The sequence below is a fragment of the Corvus kubaryi genome, unplaced genomic scaffold (genome assembly GCF_017639235.1).
Source record: "Corvus kubaryi isolate FWS band 111438036 unplaced genomic scaffold, C.kubaryi_AGA036_p1.0 66, whole genome shotgun sequence".
Classification (NCBI taxonomy): domain Eukaryota; kingdom Metazoa; phylum Chordata; class Aves; order Passeriformes; family Corvidae; genus Corvus; species Corvus kubaryi.
In genome coordinates, this window is record NW_024582054.1 from 908,158 (window position 1) to 929,958 (window position 21,801).

The 21,801-nt window shown below is 39.4% G+C and overlaps 1 protein-coding gene across 2 annotated transcripts in view; it reads left to right on the plus strand.

Annotated features, from left to right (window-relative positions):
• Window positions 1–21,801, plus strand: part of STARD9 (StAR related lipid transfer domain containing 9) — a 101,788-nt gene that overhangs the window by 70,264 nt on the left and 9,723 nt on the right. Inside the window, exons 22-24 of one of the 2 annotated variants that reach the window (XM_042048110.1) lie at window positions 4,278–4,468; window positions 8,714–9,194; window positions 10,062–21,242. In XM_042048110.1, the coding sequence (XP_041904044.1) occupies window positions 4,278–4,468; window positions 8,714–9,194; window positions 10,062–21,242 (11,853 nt within the window). The remainder of the gene's footprint in view (window positions 1–4,277; window positions 4,469–8,713; window positions 9,195–10,061; window positions 21,243–21,801) is intronic. The other variant, XM_042048111.1, reaches the window with a different exon arrangement.

Sequence of the window (21,801 nt, forward strand, 5' to 3'; positions counted from 1 at the left end):
CTTTGGAGAGAAAAATGAGATGGAAAAGCAATCTGGCAGAATCGGTATAATCTGAACGTTTTCTCAGTAATTTGTGATTATCTTTAGTTTAAGGTTGGTGTCTTTTTGTTGTCATTTTATTTGCAGCTTTTAAAGGTTTACTTGGTGGAGGGGGTAACTGTTGACACTTCTTGCTGCATATGGTACACCCAGAAATCTGCATGCTTTTATGAAATTCTCTGCAGAATTGCCTTTTTTTATATGCTGTATGCTAGAGTATGCTGGTCCTGTGAAACCAAGACTTCATGTATGTCTTGATACCTACAGAAATGAAGCTGTTTCTCTTATGTTTGTCTTGAGGTTATTTTATTTCCTGAGTGTAGATTGCTTATGTAGAAAAGCAGGGATATGAGCAACAGCATTCTGTGCTTGGTTGCTGTATCTCAGAGTATTCCAGTGTTTCAAGTCTAAATTTAACAGTACGTCTGATTTAAGACATTTTGGATGAAAAAATTAGTGATTTCACCTACTTAGTACAAAACGTGGCTAAATTCTTTTGTTAACTGGATTGATACTTGGTTTTAGTAAGTCATTCAAACATACATTACACAAACTGTTTGTTCTTTGAACTGCTTATTAGGTGATTTAGCTGTGAAGTGTGTGTGAATCTGTTATTTTCTTTCTGAGCCATTGCCATGACATTTTTTAGTTTAGTTCATCATGTTATTTCCACAAACCAGCAAAAGTGTGCTGACATGACCTAGCATGTTCGAAGGTAGAAAGGGAGCATTCTGACTTCATGTTCTTGGTTTCAGCAGTTTCTGGGAGAGACATCCATACCCCAAACTAGCCAGTCATTCTGCTCTCACAGTCAGTATCTCACAGCCAGAGGGAAAACATCCTCTTGCATTTGTGTATTATGTAAGTGGCTCTGCATGAATTTTCATTATCTTTTTTTCCACTTCAGAAAACTGTCTGTAAGAAGCAGCTTCATAAAAAGGTGTTTTATGTTCAGTCTCTATATTCAGACCTGGCTTTACTGCCCTGCCTGGTTTTTGTTTTGTACTACTAAAAATAGAAGATGAAGCAGAGACACTGAAATAACAGCAGAACTGCAATTTTTATATATACCTGGAGCAACAGCATTTTATTACAGAGACTTTGACCTTACAGAGGGGGAATTGTACCAACTAGCTACATCACCTGATCAAAAGGAGAAAGAATACTGCAGTGATTGCTGTGCTGTGTTAGTTTTTCTAAGGCTTAAAGTGAAGTATGGCTGTGCCTCTGTACTCTGCCTTTCTGGGGTATAGTCATAGTATGGAGCTGTGATTAATACCATCCATTTGGCCTGCCTCATGTTCTGCTCTGTGTGCAAACACACACAGCTGTTGGAAAGGATCTCACAGTTTCATGTTAGTTCAGCAAAAGCCCATGACCACACACGTGAGGGAATATGCTAGTGCTGCCGAGAACAAACAGCACACTGCCATGTGCATTGTTTGTATTGTTTATTCTCTGATCCTTTATAATGTGGGGGTGGGGTGTGGTTTCAGCAAGGTTGGAAAGTATGGGAAAAGCTTGTGACCCTCTCACAACTGTAAACAGATGTTACCTAACCACCCCGTGAGCATTGTTAGGTCTTTGGATTGAAACGCAACACTGAGTTGTTTCATTTACTTAAATGTTCTGGGTTTCAGTTTGTAAGCAGTTTGAACTCTGATAAGTCAATTTTATGGAAAGATTGGCTGAGAGCTAAAAGTCATGGTTGGGAAGAATGAGAGACGTTTTATCAGAGGAATTTTATCTAGTTTTAGTAAACAGTTGAAGAACAAGAATTCTTTCTTTACTGTTTTAGTATCATGCTTCTTTTCAGCCTGCTGAAAATTATTTACTCAGTTTCCTCAGTCTCATGCAGAATGATGCTAATAATGATAAAATAATAGAAAGCAGCTCTTCTGATACTTGACTTTCTAATGTTTGATAATGCTAATGGATCCTCATCACTTCTCTTGGATGAATCTACTTTGCTTGTTTCACACATCTCAGACTAAGCAACTTGCCCAAGGTCATGTGAGACCAGTGACAAATTTAGACTCATATTTTTCAACTTTCATACCGCCGTAGGAGTCAGAGCTTCCATATGTCTGCCAGTAGAACAGGTTAAAGACTACCTCATCACCAGACTCTGCAAAGAAGCTGTTAGGTTTAGTGCATAGGCATCCAGAGGCAGTCCTCATCCTGAAGACCTTGCAGGCCAAGTGTGCGAAAGCACAGAGGTCATGTAACTGCTCCAAAATCAGAAGTGTTTTGTTGCAGATCAGTACTTTAACCTCCAGATTGTATGGCTGCTCCATTACATTTCCCTTAGCAAGTCGGGAAGACAACCTCAAAGCTGCATTTAGGGAAAGCCTCCCTCAGAGTTACCATTGAAACCATGGGAGCTTTTCATAAACGAATACTTTAGATTTAATACTATGTTTGGAAAGTGTTTCTTCTTTAGTTAACCAGTCTTGCTTTAACGTCTGAGATTGTCCCCCTGTGGTTGGTGGTGTTACAAATACCTGAACAGCTGGAGATTTGTAATTGCCATATGAGCATTTCAGTGCTGCAGTGAAGTGTCAATTCAATCCTACTTCAGCTGAATGAGAAATGAGGCATCCCACTTCTATTTCCTGGGATCAATTGACGTTTATCTAAGAGGAAAAAAATTACAAATCACAGGGTACTGGCATCTTTGTAGTTAAGCCAAGGACAAATAGATCTTGGACCTGCACATTCTTATAATTTGTGTGGGTCACAAATAGACACAAACCATTTAGCAGATGGCAGCGGCAAAGTTTGTACTCTGTTTGCACCATGCCGGACAACTGAACAGAAGATGTTCTCCTTCAGTTACTCTCAGCATTACATTTACATAAACATTAAAACAAAACAGAATTCTGTTTTTCTCGTTTGAGCAAGATTCATAGTAATATTGTGAATTATTGAAAACCCTAAAGCTTTTATGTACTGAGGCTTTCCTACTACTTCTTAAGAAAGTTCCATGTAAAGGTACTCCAGGAGATTTGTAGGCTTTGGCTGCTTAATTGTTTCATCTGTTCTGTCTGCTAAATTATCACACAAAATCAAGTTTTTGCTGTAGAAATGGTTGCTTTGAACACATGCTTACAGTTCTAAATCAAGATGTTAAATTATTTCTGTATAGCAAAGGTCAAATACTCTTTTCATACAGATGACATTGTATTGGTGGTGATTTTACAAACTACCTGGTATTTCCAAAGATTTCCTTTGAAATTATATTTTTGGAGGTTTTTTGACCTTCAGGGACTCTAAAGAGTTTTGGTGTCTTTGACTGCTTTAGAAGTATAATAAATATATATTTACTTTCTTAGTAAAATACACTTTAAATATTTTTTCAAGACTCAAAGGTTTTATTTTCTGAGGTTATATATAATAATGCAGAGTTTAGCAAGCAAAGGTCGTATATCACCCTTAGATATAATCTAACTTTAATGTTAAGAATTTCTGGCGATAGCATGTGGAGAAGTAAAATATGTATTTCTTTCAGAGGGCTAATGTATTTTGAATATTATAATGCATTATGTTAAGAATAGATACTTTTTTGATGTTGCTCTGCGCGTGTAAAATATTGGCACACAGTCAGGAGCCAAACATTTTGGAGGAGATTGTGAAGCAGTTTTTCACAGGTTAGTCACTTTTCTGATCACAATTCTGCTCCAAATATAGAAGCAGTACCCTGATATAGTTCTTGCATCCAACAGAGATTTGGGTGATCAAGGTCTTTCCTTGGCACTGCCAGAGACTGTCAGTGTAATCCTGACAATGCCTGTAAATGTTTCTAGGTTGGAAATTTTTGGTCTGAAAAAAAAAGAATGTTGGTCACTTCTGTAAAGAGTTTTGAGGTACTTAGATGACAAATACCTTATGTGGTGGTTATAAAATTTTATAACTTAAAAACAACCCCCTCCCCAATTGTGGAAGACTACTGCAAAATGAAAATTGGAAATATTTTTAAAATTCTTTTTGCTATTATCTTTCTGGCAGTGGAATTACCTGCTTCACTACTAGAGCTTTCACGTTTCCTGGCATTTATGACACTTGCAGGGTTGCAGCCTGCTGTGATGTGCATAAACACAGTTTAAAAGTTTTTGTCATAATGTGCTCTTGTTGAGCAAAACAACATCTTGCATGTTGTCTTTCTTTAGTAAGATGACTTATTTTATTACAAATAATATTTTTTTCTGGCTTAAATTCACTGTCAACATTTCTAACAGCAGAGAAATAGATGCTGTGCATGAAGAGTACAAGCAGAAACTGAGAGACCAGGAAGCTTTCCACAGAAAACAAATTCAACGACAGCAGCTCTATGTTGAGGATTTAAAGCAGCAGATTCTGAGAGGACAGATCAAAGCAGAACGGGAACTAGAAAATGACCAAGCACTCATCAACCAGCAAATCCAAGAAAGTGGGTACCTGCCTCTTCCCCTCCTTCAATTCCCCTCCATTACTGCTTACTTTCATCCTCTCAACATTTTTTGTCCTAGTGATGCTTTGTTTTATGAGTGGAACTTTTATTACGGCTAATTACTGGATTTCTCCTACAGTTGCCTTTCCCTTGAGAACAGTTACTAAGCTTTGATTAACAGAACTGAAAGGCTTCCTTTGCAGTGCTCCAGCAGCATGGTTTAATTAGCACTGCAGGTCACTGCTGGGAGAGACAGCGCCAGCTACTCCCCTGTGGCACTAAGAGCCTCTCCTCTCCCAGGCTGATCCCAATCCTGCCTCCCTACAGCCTTGTTCTGCTCATACCTGTAGTTACAACATATACCAAGTCCACTCTTGTGTTTTAAGTTTTTCTTGTGATATACTTGTGCTTCCTCCAATGAATTGTTCTTGGAGCTTGAAATTGAGGTGACCATGGTAGTTCCTACTAAAAGCTTTCAGGGGAACTTGCTTTAACAACAGGATGGAATAGGAGCCAAGCAGCACTTCTGAGACAGTGACAGGTCAGTTGAGATACTCTCTCATTGATGATGTCACCCGTAACAGTATAGATAATTTTCATGTGGTTTTGATTAATTTCACTCATTAGGAAAAATAGGGTTGTGACATAAGACTGTGGCTTAAACTGAACACACCATGTTTTGAAAGGTATTTTTTAGTGTCCGTGGCTCCTGGCCTCCGGAGCTGCTACTTTGCATGCCAGCAGACATTCTCAGTAAGATGCCTTGGAGGGGTTGGGCTGCCCCTTAATGAGTTTATAGAGTGATTTGGGAACATTTTAAACCTTGAGGTGCTTTTGAAATGGGGTGGTTATAGTCTTCTCTAGTTTATCTTCTAGTGAATGATTTGATCTAGGTTTCTTGATAAGCAAAAGACACCTATACAAAGGTGTCATTCCCACCTGGCAAAATCTGCTGTTTGATCCTGGAAGAAGAAAACTTCTGTGAAGTTTTGGCAATGTCTCAGAGCAAAACTTATGCAGTCAGATATCTTTTAATTATGCCAGCCACAATGAAGAGATTAAAAGGAAATTGTTTTGATGGGATATAGCAGAAGAATATGTAGATAGTACAGGGAACCAGGAGTTTCCCCAAAACATCTTTATTTTGTGACTCTGTAGACTTGTTCTGTGCTTCCCTCTAGTTCTGCTGTTTTCACTGGGTTCATGCAAAGCTTAGCTATGGATACAAAAATGCTGCTAGCAAGGATTTTCTTGCTTTTTTCTAAGTCCGTGACAGACTTTTCTCTCTCACAGAGATAGTAGCAGAGTTCTGTAAACAATGAAATGCCTGCAACCTTGAGAAGCCTTGTTTATACTATAGTAGAAAACTATTTTGACAATGGATGTTTTAGGATTTTAGCCAATCACCCCCAAGGGGTGGCTGATCCTTGTCCAATTAAAAGAGTTTGTAAAATAATTAAATAAATCAATCTTGCTGCACAATTCCTGCCTGCTGGATTATCTCTCCTCCTCCCTATGGCTGCGGGACACGGTAATATACCCTAGGGCATTTTAATACTTAGCCAGGAAGGTAGTTTTTGCCAGCCAAATACAATTCTTTACTTGGCAACCCACCAAAGTTTTTCACCTTTTTTGTGCCCTCAGTGGCTCAGCTCCTGACAGAGACAAGTTTGTGAGCAGAGATTAATTAGCATCTTAAGCTTGCAGCTCTCTTGCAGTGAAACTCTGATCTGCCAAATATTCTGCTGGCTAAAAACATGCAAAAGAGAAAATGTCTTGAAATAAAGTTGGAAAAAAAGCTTTGTGCGTGAAAACTAAAAATGTTATTAAGGAAAATTAACTAACATAATGTCAAAAATGCTTCCCTTTCATCCATAGAGTAACCATAGAGCTAGAATTCCTACTTCTGTGCATGTGCTCTGTGCAGAGCTGCCAACATAAGCAGGACAGGAGACTCATTGTGGTGGGGATCACTAATGAAGTATATTTAACAAGATCAGTAGTCATCAAGTAAGTGATGCCTACAGTGTCTCTGCACTAATGATTTCTTGCATTAGGGAAAATTCCAGAGCCCCAAATTCCTCTCTTGAGGCTTAGCTGTGCAGGTAGCCCTCATTCATCACATGAAACTTAAATACCTCTTAATTCCTACATCCCTGAATAAGCAATGAAACATTGCTTATTTAGTAAAGGACTGTACATGGAAAGTAAGCCCAGCCAAAACAAAATGCTGCTACTAAGACAGCAGTGCTTTGGAAAACTTTGGTTCTTTGAGAAATGCTCCACCTGTGAAGGAAGCTGGCCTGAGATTTTTACATTGCTTGTTCAACAATGGATTTTTTTTGTTTGTTTGCTTTGAGAGCTGAATATGTATATTTTTATAGCAGCATAAAAATCTGCTTCATTAAGAGAACATGTTCGAGGCATCAGATACAACCTGGTCATAGATCTCAATAATCCCTTTTGTTACAGTTCATCATAGCCAGATTGAAGCTGGTGTGCTCTGAAAAACTTCTAACCACATCCATCCCCTGCATGAAATAAAAGTAGTCTTGCATCCAGGGTTAAAAATAAATCAGCCTAATTCTGTTCTCTACTGCATCCTTACTGACTGCAAAGATCAGGTTCTGAATATTTAGAGAAGTGTAAGCAGAGGTAACATATTTTGTTATCAAATTAGGCTAATCACTTGGTTTGTAAGCAAATTTGGCATTTATGAACTATAGGGGTCATTACCAAAAGCAGAGAAACTAATTCTTTTTGTGGAGTGGAGTGGTAATTCTGTGAAAAATATGCATTGACTGGTGATATGATCTTGTGCTTTTGAATTGTTTGTCATAATGGCTAAAGGTTGTGTTGGCTTCACCTGCATTCATCCCATGGCAGTATTTGTTTTATTTCATGCACATTTAACTAGATGATCTTTAAGGTCCCTCCCAACCCATTTAAAGATTCTGTAATTTTATTATTACATGCTAAGGTATGTGTGTTCCCATCAGGCTGTTTTGGCAAGTGCTTGTTGGGGCAACCATAGTTGCAAAAGATAGCAAATTTGTGGTTGTTGCTCTGCCTCAGCCAGGTGCCACACGGGGATTGTTTTGCTTGGGAAGTTTTCATCTGATGCATTTATAGAGACTATCAGAAGTCTCTGGCAGATACCTATATGATGACATCCTTGTAGCTGGGTCTGTAACTCACTTGGAAGGCTGCATTCCCATCCGCAGGACTGGTGGCTGTCAGCTGCTCATCCACAGTGGGGCATAGGGAGGTCCAGCCTCCAGGCTTACTGAACTTGCCACCAACACTGAGCACAAAAATTGCCATTTCCTGTGCTAAACAAAGTCCATTAGTAGGACTCTGGCCTCCCTTATTTTCCATTTCCAGCATGCCGAGGTAAGTGAGAAAAAATACTTCATAGGTGGGGTTTTTTTTGGTTTAGCCAAGTTAAAGGTGAAAGGATAGGACCAAAAGGCACAAAGAAATGTTTGGTTTGCAATGGTTGTAAAACACTCAAATGCAGTAATGAGAAATCAGTAACATTTCAAGATTGCACTAGTGCTTATTTTTTCATTAAGATGTAGGAATCTATTAGCCAAAGGCTCACTAGTGTGTGTGAAATTCCATTTGCTGCATTAACACAGAAGCAAGTGCTGAGCTCTGTTTAGCTCTGTGCAACTTCATCCTCTTATTAACTTCATCCCTTGTTAACTCTGCTCCCAGTGCACATACATTCATTCCCATACAAAGTTTTAACATATGACTTCAAAATAATTAAAGCAGAAGTAGTAGCATATTTCACAGAAAAAAATTAATGAAGTCATACTTCTCTATTGTGAATATATACCCTGTAGAGAATTGAACTCAGGTCTTTTCATGCTTCCACTGTATTTTAACAAAATGGAGGTGATATTTGAGTGTAATCTTTGAGAAATTGATGTCTGTTCTACTTTTTTCTTACAAACAAGGTCTTACGTACCACTCTCCTTAGCTGTATTGGCCAAGCCCCTGCTTTTATCCTGCAGTTGCTACCTGAGTCCTTAAGCCAATGAAGAGGCTTTTAGTTATCAATGAAGTAGAGAACTGATATATTTTTCTTTAAATGGTTAGTCAAGTCTCTACTCTTCATGCATAGAAATTCTGTTCTCAAATGACCTCTAAACGCTGATTAAATTAAGAAACAAGATAGTAACAAATAATGGTTTTCCTATGATATTTACATTCTTTCAATCATGGTTTTGTTTACAGACCAGCAGTGGCTTATAAATGAGAACAAACGTCTGGCTGCTCTTCAGCAACAGCAAAGGGAGTTTGCAGCGCAGACAGAGCCTCCGCTGTGTGCAGAGGCTGAGGTGCAGAGTACCACTGGGCTGGAAACCTGCCTTTCTCTGCTACAGCAGAACAAGAAGAGACTGGTGCAGCTGGAGCTCTTGCAAAGGTACTCCTTAAAAAAGGCTGAAAGAAACATAAGACGGAAAAAGGTCAAGTTCCAGCTGGAAAGGATAGTCAAGAAGCAGAAGCTATTGGAAGCCAAGCAAAACCTAGAGCAGCTGGAAGCTAACTGCTGGCTCAGTGAAGAGTGTCTGAAACAATCCCAAGTCCTAAATGACAATATTGCTGTGCAGTCCTCTTTGGATCACCACTTGCAAAAGAGACAGAAATCATCAGGTTTGAGTTCCTTGCAGCAAAGGCATTTGTTCTGTAACCCATACCTGCCCCAGGTACCCAGGTAAGTTAACATCTATCAAATCCTCTGCACTTTCGAAAGTAATGTAAATTTTCAGTGGCCACCTATAATCCTGAATGCCTTTCAATGTATTGAAAAACATCCCCAAACCTGCAATATCAGCAGACATACTATATTGTACATTGAGCTGGAGCTGTTGGCCTTTTTCCTTTGGGTTTGAACAGTACCTTCCCTACTTGTCTGTTTGATGTGGTCTTTCTCACTTTTTTACGTTTCTCTCTCAATCCTGTCTGCACTTTTTACCTATTCGAGAAGGCTTTCTAGAAGTGGCTTAACTTTTGTTGTTGCTTTGTTCAGACTGTTGGTAAATACTAATTTCTGCATAATTTTATCTTGATTATCCTCAAACTCTTCTTCAGAATGTTGGTATCTTTGGTGTGATTATGGATTGGACTTTTACACTGGTCAGCCTTTCTCAAGTTAAATAAACATCTCTATGCAATGCTAAAAGTTGGGGTGCTACAGTGTCTGTCACAGCATGGTCCTTAGCTATTTCCACAGCAGGAAATAGCTAAACTCTGCTAAGTGGATTTCTGTGACTTAGAACTATCTTTTATTTTTAATTAACATTTGCAGCTACTTGAGCCTACAGAGATTCAATATGAAGCTATACCTCATAGCACTGAGCTATTTCTTTGTGTGCAGAGCATCTTTCCAGATAGCAAGGGGATTGTATAGTTAATGACAGAATTTTATTTTTTTTATGCCCTGCTAGAATTGGATTTTGAAAGGCATTAAGATTGTTGCTTCATAAATTGTTATTCTTAATGGCAAGGCATTACTGTGGTGGAAATGTTAAGTGCATTATTCAAGCAAGGATTGGACTTTATTTCTTCTTTATTTCCACAGCTCTTTTTTGAAGAGGGAGTCTGTCTCAAAGTTATCTACCTCGCCAAATATTGATCAATACTGTAAAGGCAGTACAACAGGGAGGTTGTCACCTGTAGAATACCTTTTCAGAAGTGGTAAAGACATTTCTGGGAGTGATGACCTTAATGATGAAAAGGGGATCTCCTTTTCAGTCCAGAGGCAGCTAACTGAAAAACAAAACCCATCTTCAATTGAAAATAAAAAAGGAGCAGAGAAAGACTCTAATGATTCAGCTATCATGGCTTATATCAATAAAAATTATAAAAAAATTGAAAAGTGGGATGACAGCCCAGGGCAAGCTGGATCTCAAAACCAGACCTCTAAAGGCTCCTCTCCTGATCTTTTTAAGGAGAAAGATGAGCCCAAAACCTTTATTACAGGGAGAAGAATGACAAAATCAAAGGTGCTAGGAGATTTAAGTCAGCCTGTGGGTAGCAATGTAGCACAAAATAGAGCTCAGGTATCCAATAAAAAGATCAGAATGGATATCAGTGGAAAAGGCCACAGGTCTTCTCCAGAAAACTTTCCTAACCAAACGAAGAAAACAGTGTATGGAAACCCACCATCAGTGCATCTAAACCAAACAGTCAAGAACTGGAGGAGAGAAGCAAACTCAACCTTGCCAAGTCATGAGAAGTCATCAGTGGAACAGAAAGAATTTCTGGTGGCAGCAACATCAGTAGGTAACCTTACTAAGATGAACTCACAGACACCACTCTCTTATGTTGAAAAAAAGTGGCACAGTGCTGAGATGCTAAGTGCTGGAGTGTCCAAGACAGCCACAGATATGCTGGGGAATTGGCAAGAGGATGATGAAAATGAGATTTCTGATACCGACAGTTCCTATTCTGTAGATTCTCTCTCCTGTGCTTATGCAAAAGCTTTCCCGGAGAAACTGAAACAAGAAGATTTTGACAGAAATAAATGCCTTGCCAACCCAGAAGATTCTGAGAGTGATGACAGTCAAATGTCACAAGACTCTCTGGTAGAAAAGGAAAATAAAGCCAAAAGGCAAAATACAAGCCAATTTCACAAGTTAAACACCCATCATGAGCCAGCTAAGCTTTACAAAAGCAGAACCGAGAACCATATTTCATCTTTGGTGACATCATATGCATCTCGTAGGAGACTGGGAAAGGCTGAAAGAAGCTTTTCTCTGGATAGCTTAGCTGATGGAGAAGAGATGCCAGCAGAAGATCTGGTAGAAGAATCCAAATCTGATTCATCTGATGAAGTGCCAGCAGAGATTTTCTGGAAGTTACAAACTCCTAAATTACCAGCTATACGGATTGAGGAAGACCATGAATCCAAGACCTGTGACAGAGATACAGAAGAGACAAATTATGATCTGAAGTTGAGCAGTTCCTTTTATTTGAACACCAAGCCACAGACTGCTTCCAGTAATGCTCACAAGCAGTTGCTGAAGACAACAAAAGTCTCCTTTGTAGAACAAGAAAGGTCTCTTGAAAGAAGACTGTATTATACAGGTGGAAATCCTTTGCTTACTAATAACGCCTGGTCTTCCTGTGACTCAAAGGTTGACATCAGCAGCCCAAGAATGACAGCATCTTCTTCCTATGAAAATTTGGAATTTCAAGATGCTCATCTGTGCTCTTTGAGCAAACCAGGAATTTGGCTGAAGAAAGATGATCTAAAGCAGTCAGCTGCTGAGGTTTCTTTTGTTTCTGGCTCTAAGCAGATTCACAGTATTACTCACAGTCCACAACATGTAAACGAAATAAACTCAGTTTTCTCCTCTGACACACTGGAAGTACCTTTACCTGAAACAACAACTGAAAGAGGGGCTTCTGAAAGCAGATCATTAAATAAGATTTTTAAGGGATGGACAAACTCTAATGAAAATTCTTCCTTGGAATCTCAGAATGTAATGTCCTCATTTGTTAGCTCAGTAGGACCAAGTTCCTCTTTTGTTCCCACTTCAGCAGAGCATGATTATTATGAACATTCAAAGTCACACCACCCTGAACAAGAACAACTGGATGAATTATCTACTTACAGGTCTGCTACTGAATGTGCACAAACATTCAGCTCTTCGGAAAGCACCTCCACTGCAGACTGCTTGTCCCTGGTATCTAAGAAAGAGGAGAACTCTCTCCCCGCAACACATCCCGAGCTGCCAAAAGATCACACTCTGATAAGAACATCTTTCATCTCTGTGTTGCCTGTGCAAATTGTGGAGCAGAGGAATGGCTGTGTAGATGGAGATTTAGAAGATGACTTCTTCCAAACTTTTTCAAAAGATGAGCTTGACAATGACTATAATAACTTGATGACAAAATCAAGTGTGACAGATTCAGGCAGTGGAAGTGCATCTGTCAGTGCACCTGCTGCTGAGTGTTCTATGGGACTTGCTCATAATATGACCTCAACACAGACATCTGCAGTAAAACACATCCAGTTTGGAAACTGTGGGCAGCTTTTCCCAGTACGAAAAATACCAACATGTTGTGATGAAGGTTTCTTTCTCAGTGACTTAACAAACAAGAACTGCTCTCTAGTGAGCAGTTACAATCTTCAGGCATTGGCTGGACAAGGAGCAGAATCAGCTCATACAGAAGAACTCCTGAGGTCTGGGGAGAGTAATCTGGAAACAATGCAAGAAACAGATCATGAACAAATTCCTGCAGAAGAAGTAACAGCAGAGACAGATTTTTCCTCACCGAAGACAACATATGTATGTCGCCCTTTAGCTGCTGCCAGGGCAAGCTATGACCAGTCTGCAGCACCAATGGAGATGTCTCAAAAAGAGAGAATCTGTATGGAAATAAGCACAGATAGCTTGGCAGACATTGTGCCAGAGGTGCCTTCATTCAGAGATCATGAAGAATATGTATCAAAGGATGAAGACTTGCCTTCACTAAATCATTATGAATTCAAACACAAACCTGGTTCAAAGGATTATTCCCCTGAATGTGCTCTAGCAGACAATCAGGTAAGTTGCTTATCCCAGCAAATTTCAGAAAATTCCACATTATGCACTGATAATATAAGAGAAGAAAGCAATGAAAGTAAAGAACACAATGTCTTGAATTCTCAGTCTGTAGTTCAGAAAGAATTGTCATCCAAATATGAAAACCTAATGGTAAATGAAGTAAGTTGCTTCCTACTGAATGCAAATGGGAAAAACACCGAATCCTTTCCTGCTGCTATTGGTGAGAATACAAATTATTTTCTCCCAGAATCTAATTCAAGCACATTTTACAAAGTTTCAACAAAAGCTAATCTTTTTCAAAGTGCATGTGAGACCGAAAATTATGAGAAACTACTGGAGCATGTCACAATAGTGAAAGGAGATTGCGATGCTTCATCTAATCTTACTGTGGAAGTCAGTGTCACAGAAAGTTGTTCTGATGTATGTTCTGGCTGCCTTTGCACAAGATGCTCTTCAAAATCAACAGGGCAGGAAAACACTACACACAAGACAACTGACATTTCTGCAGAATTTGATGCCTCTGTTCTCTTGGAAATAGAAACCCAGAACAAATCCTTACTTGAATCTAGAAAAGAGACATTTTTTGAAAGCGATTGCCCAGAGGATATCTTTCATGTTGAACATGATGCAAATTCAGAGCTGGGAAGGGTATTTGAATGCAACACAAATGCATCAGCTGCCATTTCTCAAGAGGGGAGTTCATATATAAATAAAGAATCGAAAATTTTCAGAAACATAGATACAGAAGAAGCCATGGCTCCTTATCAGAATGCAGGAACAGCCAGGGATGAAGAAATAATAAAATCAATCAATAATGCAAGCAACTTAGAAAAAAGTGCATTGGAAATTAAATCCAGACACCCTGAAAGTTTACCTGACAGTACAGTAGCCCAAGTCCAAAGTGTAACTGAAGACAGGAGTGGAAGGGATTTTAAAGACATTGGTCTATCTCAGAATCCAAAGAAACATACTGATATTGCAGCTTGTGAAGTTCACAGTGAGTTTAATACAAATCTGTGCCTGACACGTGAAGAGATGGACAAAGATGAACTGCAGGAAGCTGGCACAAGGGCAGAACATACTCAGGAATCAAAAGCACTTGTGCAGTCTGGCAGCCAACTTGAAAAAAACAGCTTTTGCCAAAAAGAAAAAAGTGAGAAAATAGAAATAGGTATTTGTTCACCAGAGCTTTCTGTTGCTCCCAAAACCACTCCTTCAGCTGTGTGTTCCCCCACAACAGATATTATTCAGAATACTTTGGGCTTTCTTGATACTTGCAAGGGGCTTTTACAGATGAACAGAACAACAGAGAATGTAGCTGAAACAGTACTAATCCCAAGGAGGCAAGGAAATATTTCAGCAAAATTTGAAAATGAAGGACAAATAAATTCTAACGATTCAATTGAGCATTGTGTACCAAACAGTTTGCCCCAGGAAGACAAGGCTAATAAATGTGAAGTGACTGGGAGTGAAGAACAAATTACCATGACTAACACTGAGGAGCTGGTTATTATGAGGCAAGAAGACATATGCACAGATGAAAATGGTTTTTTTAATGAACAGTCTCCAGCTCTGCATCAAATGTATTGTGACAGAGATGACAAAGAAGAAATTTTAAATCAATTTAAGATCCCTGAAAGATACCTGATGGCTTCAGAACTCGAACAGAATATACTGTTAGAAGATGATTCAAGATACCATGACCCTACTGAAATGAGTAAAGGTGGTAATTCAGTGGACTCTGCTACAGAGATAGGAAATATAGTTGATGCATGTGAATATTCAGTTGATGACAGGGCTGGTATTGACCAATACAGAACTGAACAAAAATTTATAAGTCTCGACAGACATATGTATATGAGTTGCTCTGTGCCATCTCCTGAGCATGGCACTTCAGAAAACTTGAATGTAGGTATTGTTAGAAAAAGACCTGATATTTGTGAATTGGATCTAGTAGGCTCCAGAGCTGAGGAAGAGAAAGTGCAATTAATGAAGCTAGTAGAAATGGCCAAAGCAGACAAACAAAAGCAGGTATTCATAGAAAACACAGAGGAGGTAGAACTGATCTTTTTACAAAACCTGGATGACCTATTCCCTGAAAACAAAGGCAGCTACCAAATGACACATGATGACAGCAGATTAAATGAAATATTAAGAGAAAGCCAATGGGTCTCTACCAGCTTTTGTAGAAATAATGAGGACATCAGCAAGCAACAAAATCCACCAGCAACACTGAAGTGTACAGAAAAAAAACAAGAACTTCAAGACTCCCCATGCCAGACTGTAAATCACCCTTCATATCTTGGAGGAAGTGATGATTCCCATCTTGTTCAAGATGCTCTCACTACACTGGAAGGATGTACAAAATCTGCTAACAGCAGTCTTGGAACTGGAGCTGTTCTGCCTTACTATGAAACATTAATGGAGAGTGAGATCAGTGTTGGTACATCTGTTACAGCCAACAAAATGAGAGAAGACAAACATCTTCCAGATAAAACACAAAGTAAGAGTGTAGCTCTTCTGCAAACCAGGACCACGCAGGAGAGGCAGGAGGAAGAATCCTTTGTATTTAAAAATGGACCTGATTATGGCATATCTGCACATCCTGTCAATGAGAACAGCTCTTTCATTCCGTACAGTGCAGGTGGTCTTGAGTCTGGAACTGTTGTACTTCAGCAAAGGGCCAAAGGAAGCTCATTTTTCTTGGAAAAATTAGATTCTTCTGAAGATATAATTCAGGATATTAATAATTCTTATGAAGAACACAATATGGATTTAATGGTCAACAAATTATTAAAAGACTGTCTTAATTCCATAGAAGATACAGCTCAAGAGGTAAAGGATACCACTGTGCCTGATTCACTAGTGTTGGATAATTCAAACCTGCTGTCTTCTTCAGAGAAAGAAATTACGGAAGATACAGGGCTGGGGAAAACCTGCTCTTTACTAGAAAGCTCTACACAAAAAATATTTCAGAATATTAATACAACTCAGAAAGCACCTCGCTCAGGGGGTTCATCCCTGCATGATGAGGAGACATTTTTAAGCGCAAGCTATCCTACAGCAAACAGTAAACCTGAAAACACCAAGCTTTCTGGTGTAGCTGGATATCAGCATGGGCCCACAGAAAACCAGGAACATGAGGCTTCTGAAGAGTGCTGTGTAGACCAGTCAGGCAACACTGTTTCTGAGAAGGCTCCAGCCCTTTCAGAAGGCCTGAACAAGTCTCCAAGGGAAAATCTGCATTCTAGTAAAGACTTTCTAGATTGTAATAGGAACTTGGGCACTCCTGAATGTTTTCCTGATCTTCTGAATTGTCCAGCATCATCTGAAGATAGTTTGGTTGTCAGCAACGGAGACAAAGGTAAAAATTACATTGTTCTCTCTAAAGAAACAATATATTTTGAAAGTGAATCAACTGATTTAAGTTTATCTGTAACTTTTCCGGGTGTTTCTCAAAAAGGAGAAGGAAAGGAAAATAATTCTGCAGTTGAAGAGGACACATATGCTCAGAGCAATAAGCTCCCTGAAAAAGTGGTGGGAACAGAGCAAAAGGAGAAAATTGTTCAAGGTTATTTCCAGAATTGCAGTGACATAAAAGAAGATAAAATTCATGAGTTCTCAGAACACTGCAGTAACACTAATAGTGTGACTGTACCAGAATCGGGTTTGCTCACTTTCCAGAGCCAAGGACAGACTGGCAGTAATGAACCAAAGTCTCTTCCATCGTACTCTGCAGAAGACACTCCAACTGATACACCATTTCAAAGCTCCAAGAACTTCAGTGCTTTTAATACATCTTCACTCAAGGACTCAAAATCTCTAATATTTAGTCAGCTTGAGGACTCACTTCAGGACAGTTGTTTGACTGAGAAAGTGTCCTGCAATTCTGCACATGTGTGCTCTGTAAAAGAAGGAGATTTTCCCCAGTCATTTGCACGAGTCAATTACCCACCCGTAACAGCATTTTCAGAATCTCCTTTAACTGCAGATATAGGCCATGGTGAAACTAGCACATATGATACTTTGCATTCAGATATATTGAAACAGTCTCCATTTGCTGTTTTGCAAATACAAGACACTCAGTCTGATAAAGCTGTGGTATTTGATGAGCCAGTATGTGCTTCAGGAAGTATTTTACTTTCTCTTGCAAAAGAAAACAGGCATTGTCCAGTATCAGACATAGATTGTACTGCATATGAGAATTCTGCTGTGGATGGGGAACCTGCATATGGAAGTAATAGTAAAAAAACTGACAGTGATACAGAAATTAATCAGCATCACTGGGATAAAGTTCCACCACAAGAAGATTGCAAAAAGCACATAGAGAAAATATCAAAGGATAATTCTCTTTTACTACCACCATTACCTTTTTGGGATACTAAAAAGGCAATTCTTGTTAAAGAGGGACTAATGAGAAATACACTTAACAGAAGTAAGGAAGAACTGCATTCAAATATTGAGGCTGAACATTTTGCAGTAAAGACAGAGCAGAGAAAAACATTAAGCAGAGAACCTGATGAAAAGCAAACGAATGTATCCTCAAATTCTCCAAATGAATTAATAGGCTCCGAAGTTACAGTGTTGAAAAATCTGTATCCAAGAGATGTTCAAGTGGATCCTGAATACCCCTGCAATTCATTTAGTCCAGCATACCCCACATACAGAAGCACTGATCCCAGGCAACCATATCACACTGTCTTGGGTTTTGAAAGAAATCTTGCAGATCTGCAAAATAATTGTCAGTATGTGCCTACAGGTGAACAGATAAAACATGTACTAGATAGAACAAATACCGATGGCAGAAAAGAGATTTTACTTTGCAAAAATAATATATGTTCACGCATTGATAGCCCTGCTGCTGAGGCAGACACTTGTTCAACAATGAGAAACATTGTAAAGAGGAATAATACTCTGAAATCAGAAAGACTCAATTTTTCTGTAAAAAATAATGAAACAAAGTCCATAAAGTTTTTGCCAGAAAACCATGATTTAACTCCTCAAGAATCCAAATTGGTGCAATTCAGGAGCAAAAGATCATATTCTACCACACGGAGTACAAAGGGCTGTAAACAAAGTGCACGGAGACCTTATTTACAAAGTCACAGAGTATCAGCTCCAGCTATTGCTGTTTTCTCTGATACAGAATGTACTTTGGAAGCTTCATCTAAGGCAGATCCTTTGTTATATTCTGCATCTAAATCACTGCAAGATTTGAATATGAGTGTAGAGCCTCCATCACCAACTGAAGATGATCTTTATGGAATTGAAAGATTTTCAAAGCAGGAATCAAAGAACTTTCTACAAGTTAAATCTAAACCCAGATTTCAGCAAAAAATGGCACAAACTAAGAAGCTTGCAAACTGTGATCCCAAAAATTTACAAAATTTTGCAGCAAGAAGCCAAAGTAGCCAGTCTTTAAAAGACTGTACTAGTCAATCTCCATCACCCTTACTGCCCATAGCTCACAGTTCTGTGTGTGCAGAAGCAAATGTCCATTCAAAGAGTAGTTCTGTAGGTCAGTGTAGTGAAGGGAAAGGAGAAGAAGCTGGATACGAACCAGAAACTGATTTATTTTTGCAAGATAATAAAGATGCAATGCATTTTAGATCAAGTGATATCAACCCATACATTCACCCATGGCAACAAGATGGAGCCTGCAAGATTGGCTGGAAACAGTATGTTTTTGGAAGTGCAAGTGATGTCTCTTGCAATCAAATTCCTCTGAACATGGAAAACCGTAAAGTTATGAGATGTTCCAGTGTAGACAATGGATTGAATTCTCAAAATTCTCCTTTTCGTTCTCATCTAAGTTCGTATGCTACAGCAAAAGTTTTGTCAAGCACTTTGAGTAGCATTGAAGGTCTTCAAGAGTGGGACAGTGTCAGACCAGACTTTCAATCAGCATACTCGAGTGACAGTGCCAAACAGTACTGCAACATATCCAGTGAAACGTTGGAAACGAACTCAGAAAACAACACTGCTGAATTTGAGAGTCCTTCTGCACAACCTGGTAACTCTTCAGTGCAGGTTGATGAAATTGTACTGTTATACCCTTCTGAGTCTGAAAAACCTTCCAAAAAACCACCAGGGATTACATGTGAGCAAGGAACACAGACAGTGACTACGGGAAGGTATAAACGGCAGAGAAGACATCAGAGAAGCTATACAGATGTTTCTGCAAAAAAGGAGGAAAAAAACAGAGATTTATTTCATCTACCTTCTTCTTGGACAAGCATGCAGAACCTCTCCATGCATCTGTCACAGCTTCTTCAGAACACTTCTGAGCTGTTGGGAAACCTTTCCCAACAGAGTATTATAGATAATGAGCAGAGTGCCAAAATCAACCAAAAAGGAACTGAAGGTGCTCTAAAGTCTACTAGATCAGATAGCTGCACTCAGACAACAGCAGATGTAGGCACTCAGACTGAGATTTTGGAAGAACGTCAAAGCAAACATGAAGAAAAACAAATGGAGGCAAAAATGGAAAAGGAATTGAGGGCAGCTCAGGCAGTAAATATTGATTGCAAAGAAACTGGTGCAGATACAGTAGGAGAGATTCCCAAAAGGAAAGAGGAAATACCCTCTCTTGAAGAAAGAACACAAGAACAAACTGGGATGAAAAGCCTGGGCAATTCTGACTTCCATGACAGTCTTGACAGCATTTTGGAAGACTCCTTTATGCATCTGCCTCTCTTACCCAAAACTTCCACTCCTATGTTGCATTTTCAAAAAACATCATTAAATGCACAGCAGAATGTAGCTTTTGCTAGCACCAGCGTTTCACCTCTCACGTTATCCTTGCCAAGTTCAGGGCAAGATGGTTCTTCATGCACTGTAGTTAGCAGCCCTACTAATAGCACCTCTCAATCTCCAACGTCTTATGGTCAGGATAAAAGAAGTGTCAGTGAAACAGAGACTCCAGCTGAAAGAAAATTTTGGTACAAAAATACCCTGCTAGTCGATAGGGCCTCTTCCCCTATTCTTACTCTTAGTGCTAGTCCCAGCAGCCAGACTGCTTTCAGCAAGTCTGTCTGCCCTACTAAGGCACCTCTTGGATATTCCAGTGCTGCTTCAAGTCCCCTTCACAACCAGAGAAAGCTGAGGGCAGGTCCACAGCCCAGCATGCAACATCATGTGGACAATTTTTCACAGACAGAAACAGACAGTGAATCAAGCACCTCTAGAGAACAGAAGGGCATAAGAAAGAAATCTGGAAGTTTCTCAGATAAGAAAGCAGCCAAAGAACTTTTAGGACGGAATGGTTCAAAAGACTTGGAACAACAGCGTAGACTCAGGGTTGACACCCACACTACCATTTGTGCAGAACGGCTGTATCACTCCAGCAGTATGTTGGAGGTGTCGGGCCACAGCGAAGTTGTAACGGGTGATGTCAGAGACCAGGGTTCAGTGGCACGTTCGCTTCATTGTATGTATGTTACAAGGGGTGGAAGAAGTTCCTCAGGTGGAATTGGGCACGAAAAATACACTGGGAATTCTGATACTGCTTTGATTCATAACTACCCATCTCCAAATGCTGACTTACTTTTTAATCAAAAAATTAGTGCCACTTGTTCAAGTAAGACAAATGCTGGCACTTCCTCAGAACCGCTGGTAGAAGCATCTTCTCTACAATTTCATGATTTCTTCTGGAAGAATGAGAACAGCTGCCCTCCCCCACTCTCTGATGTGAGCGATGCGCAGACTTCCTTCCGAGACGACAGTACAGATTCTGTCACTGGAAGTGAATGTGACACTGAAATTCCTCTCAGCAAGAATACTACTTTTGCAAAGCCATACAGACCCCGGAGCTACAGTCTCCGTGACTTACCCATACACAATAAATTTAGCAACTGGTGTGGTGTTAAGAGCAGCCCTCTTCCTTTGTTACTTGGCCTGAGTGGCAGCGTGACCGATTTAAGAAGTCAGGCAGAAAAGAAGCCTAGAAGTACACGATCAACAGAAATGGAAGGGAATTACCAGTCTTGTGACAGCAGGAGCAGAGAGATCAAGAGACTTCAGAGAGAACGTGCCCAGATCATGTCTGGCGTTCACCTGGATCTGCATCAGCATCCCCTCACAGTGGAACTGACTGAAGCAAAGCTCAATTATGGCATTGGGGAAACAGATGCCCTGTTGAGGGTCCTTCAGAGAGGAACTGCAGATGAGCCAGTGGCAATTCCAGTGAAGCAGCAACTTTATGAAAGGTAAATTACTTAATGTGGTGTTGTTTTAAGTATTTTGAATACACTTCATGCAGCTTAAATAGCATTTAGTAATGAGCACTTAATCACTTAGTCACACTGAGTGAAGCATATGTGAAGAGATACAGTATTAGGCTTATTTTAAAAACTGTTAAGCAAGGCATTTAAGACCAAATTTTGGGGTTACTCCAAGAAAACAGGGAAAAGTAATTTGGTGTAATTCAAATATAGTGGCACCCCACTCTTAAAATTTCTAGCAGCTACAGGAGTTTTCATGTGTACCTGGTGATGTGGGAATACATTTAATTGCTTTATTGCAATGTAAAAATAATTGAGACATCTTATTTATGGAAATGTTTCATTCATGCTTCTGTGAATAAATGCCAATGTATGAATAGACAAAAATTATTTTTAACTCCCCATAACTATACAAAATAAACTTTTTAAAAATCAAGATACTTGATTCTTGTGATTGTAGAAGTCAGTTTGGGAAACTTTTGCAACAAAAAATTTTGATGCAACTACAATAGTCTCCATCCTCAATTTGCCTCTCAGCCATTAC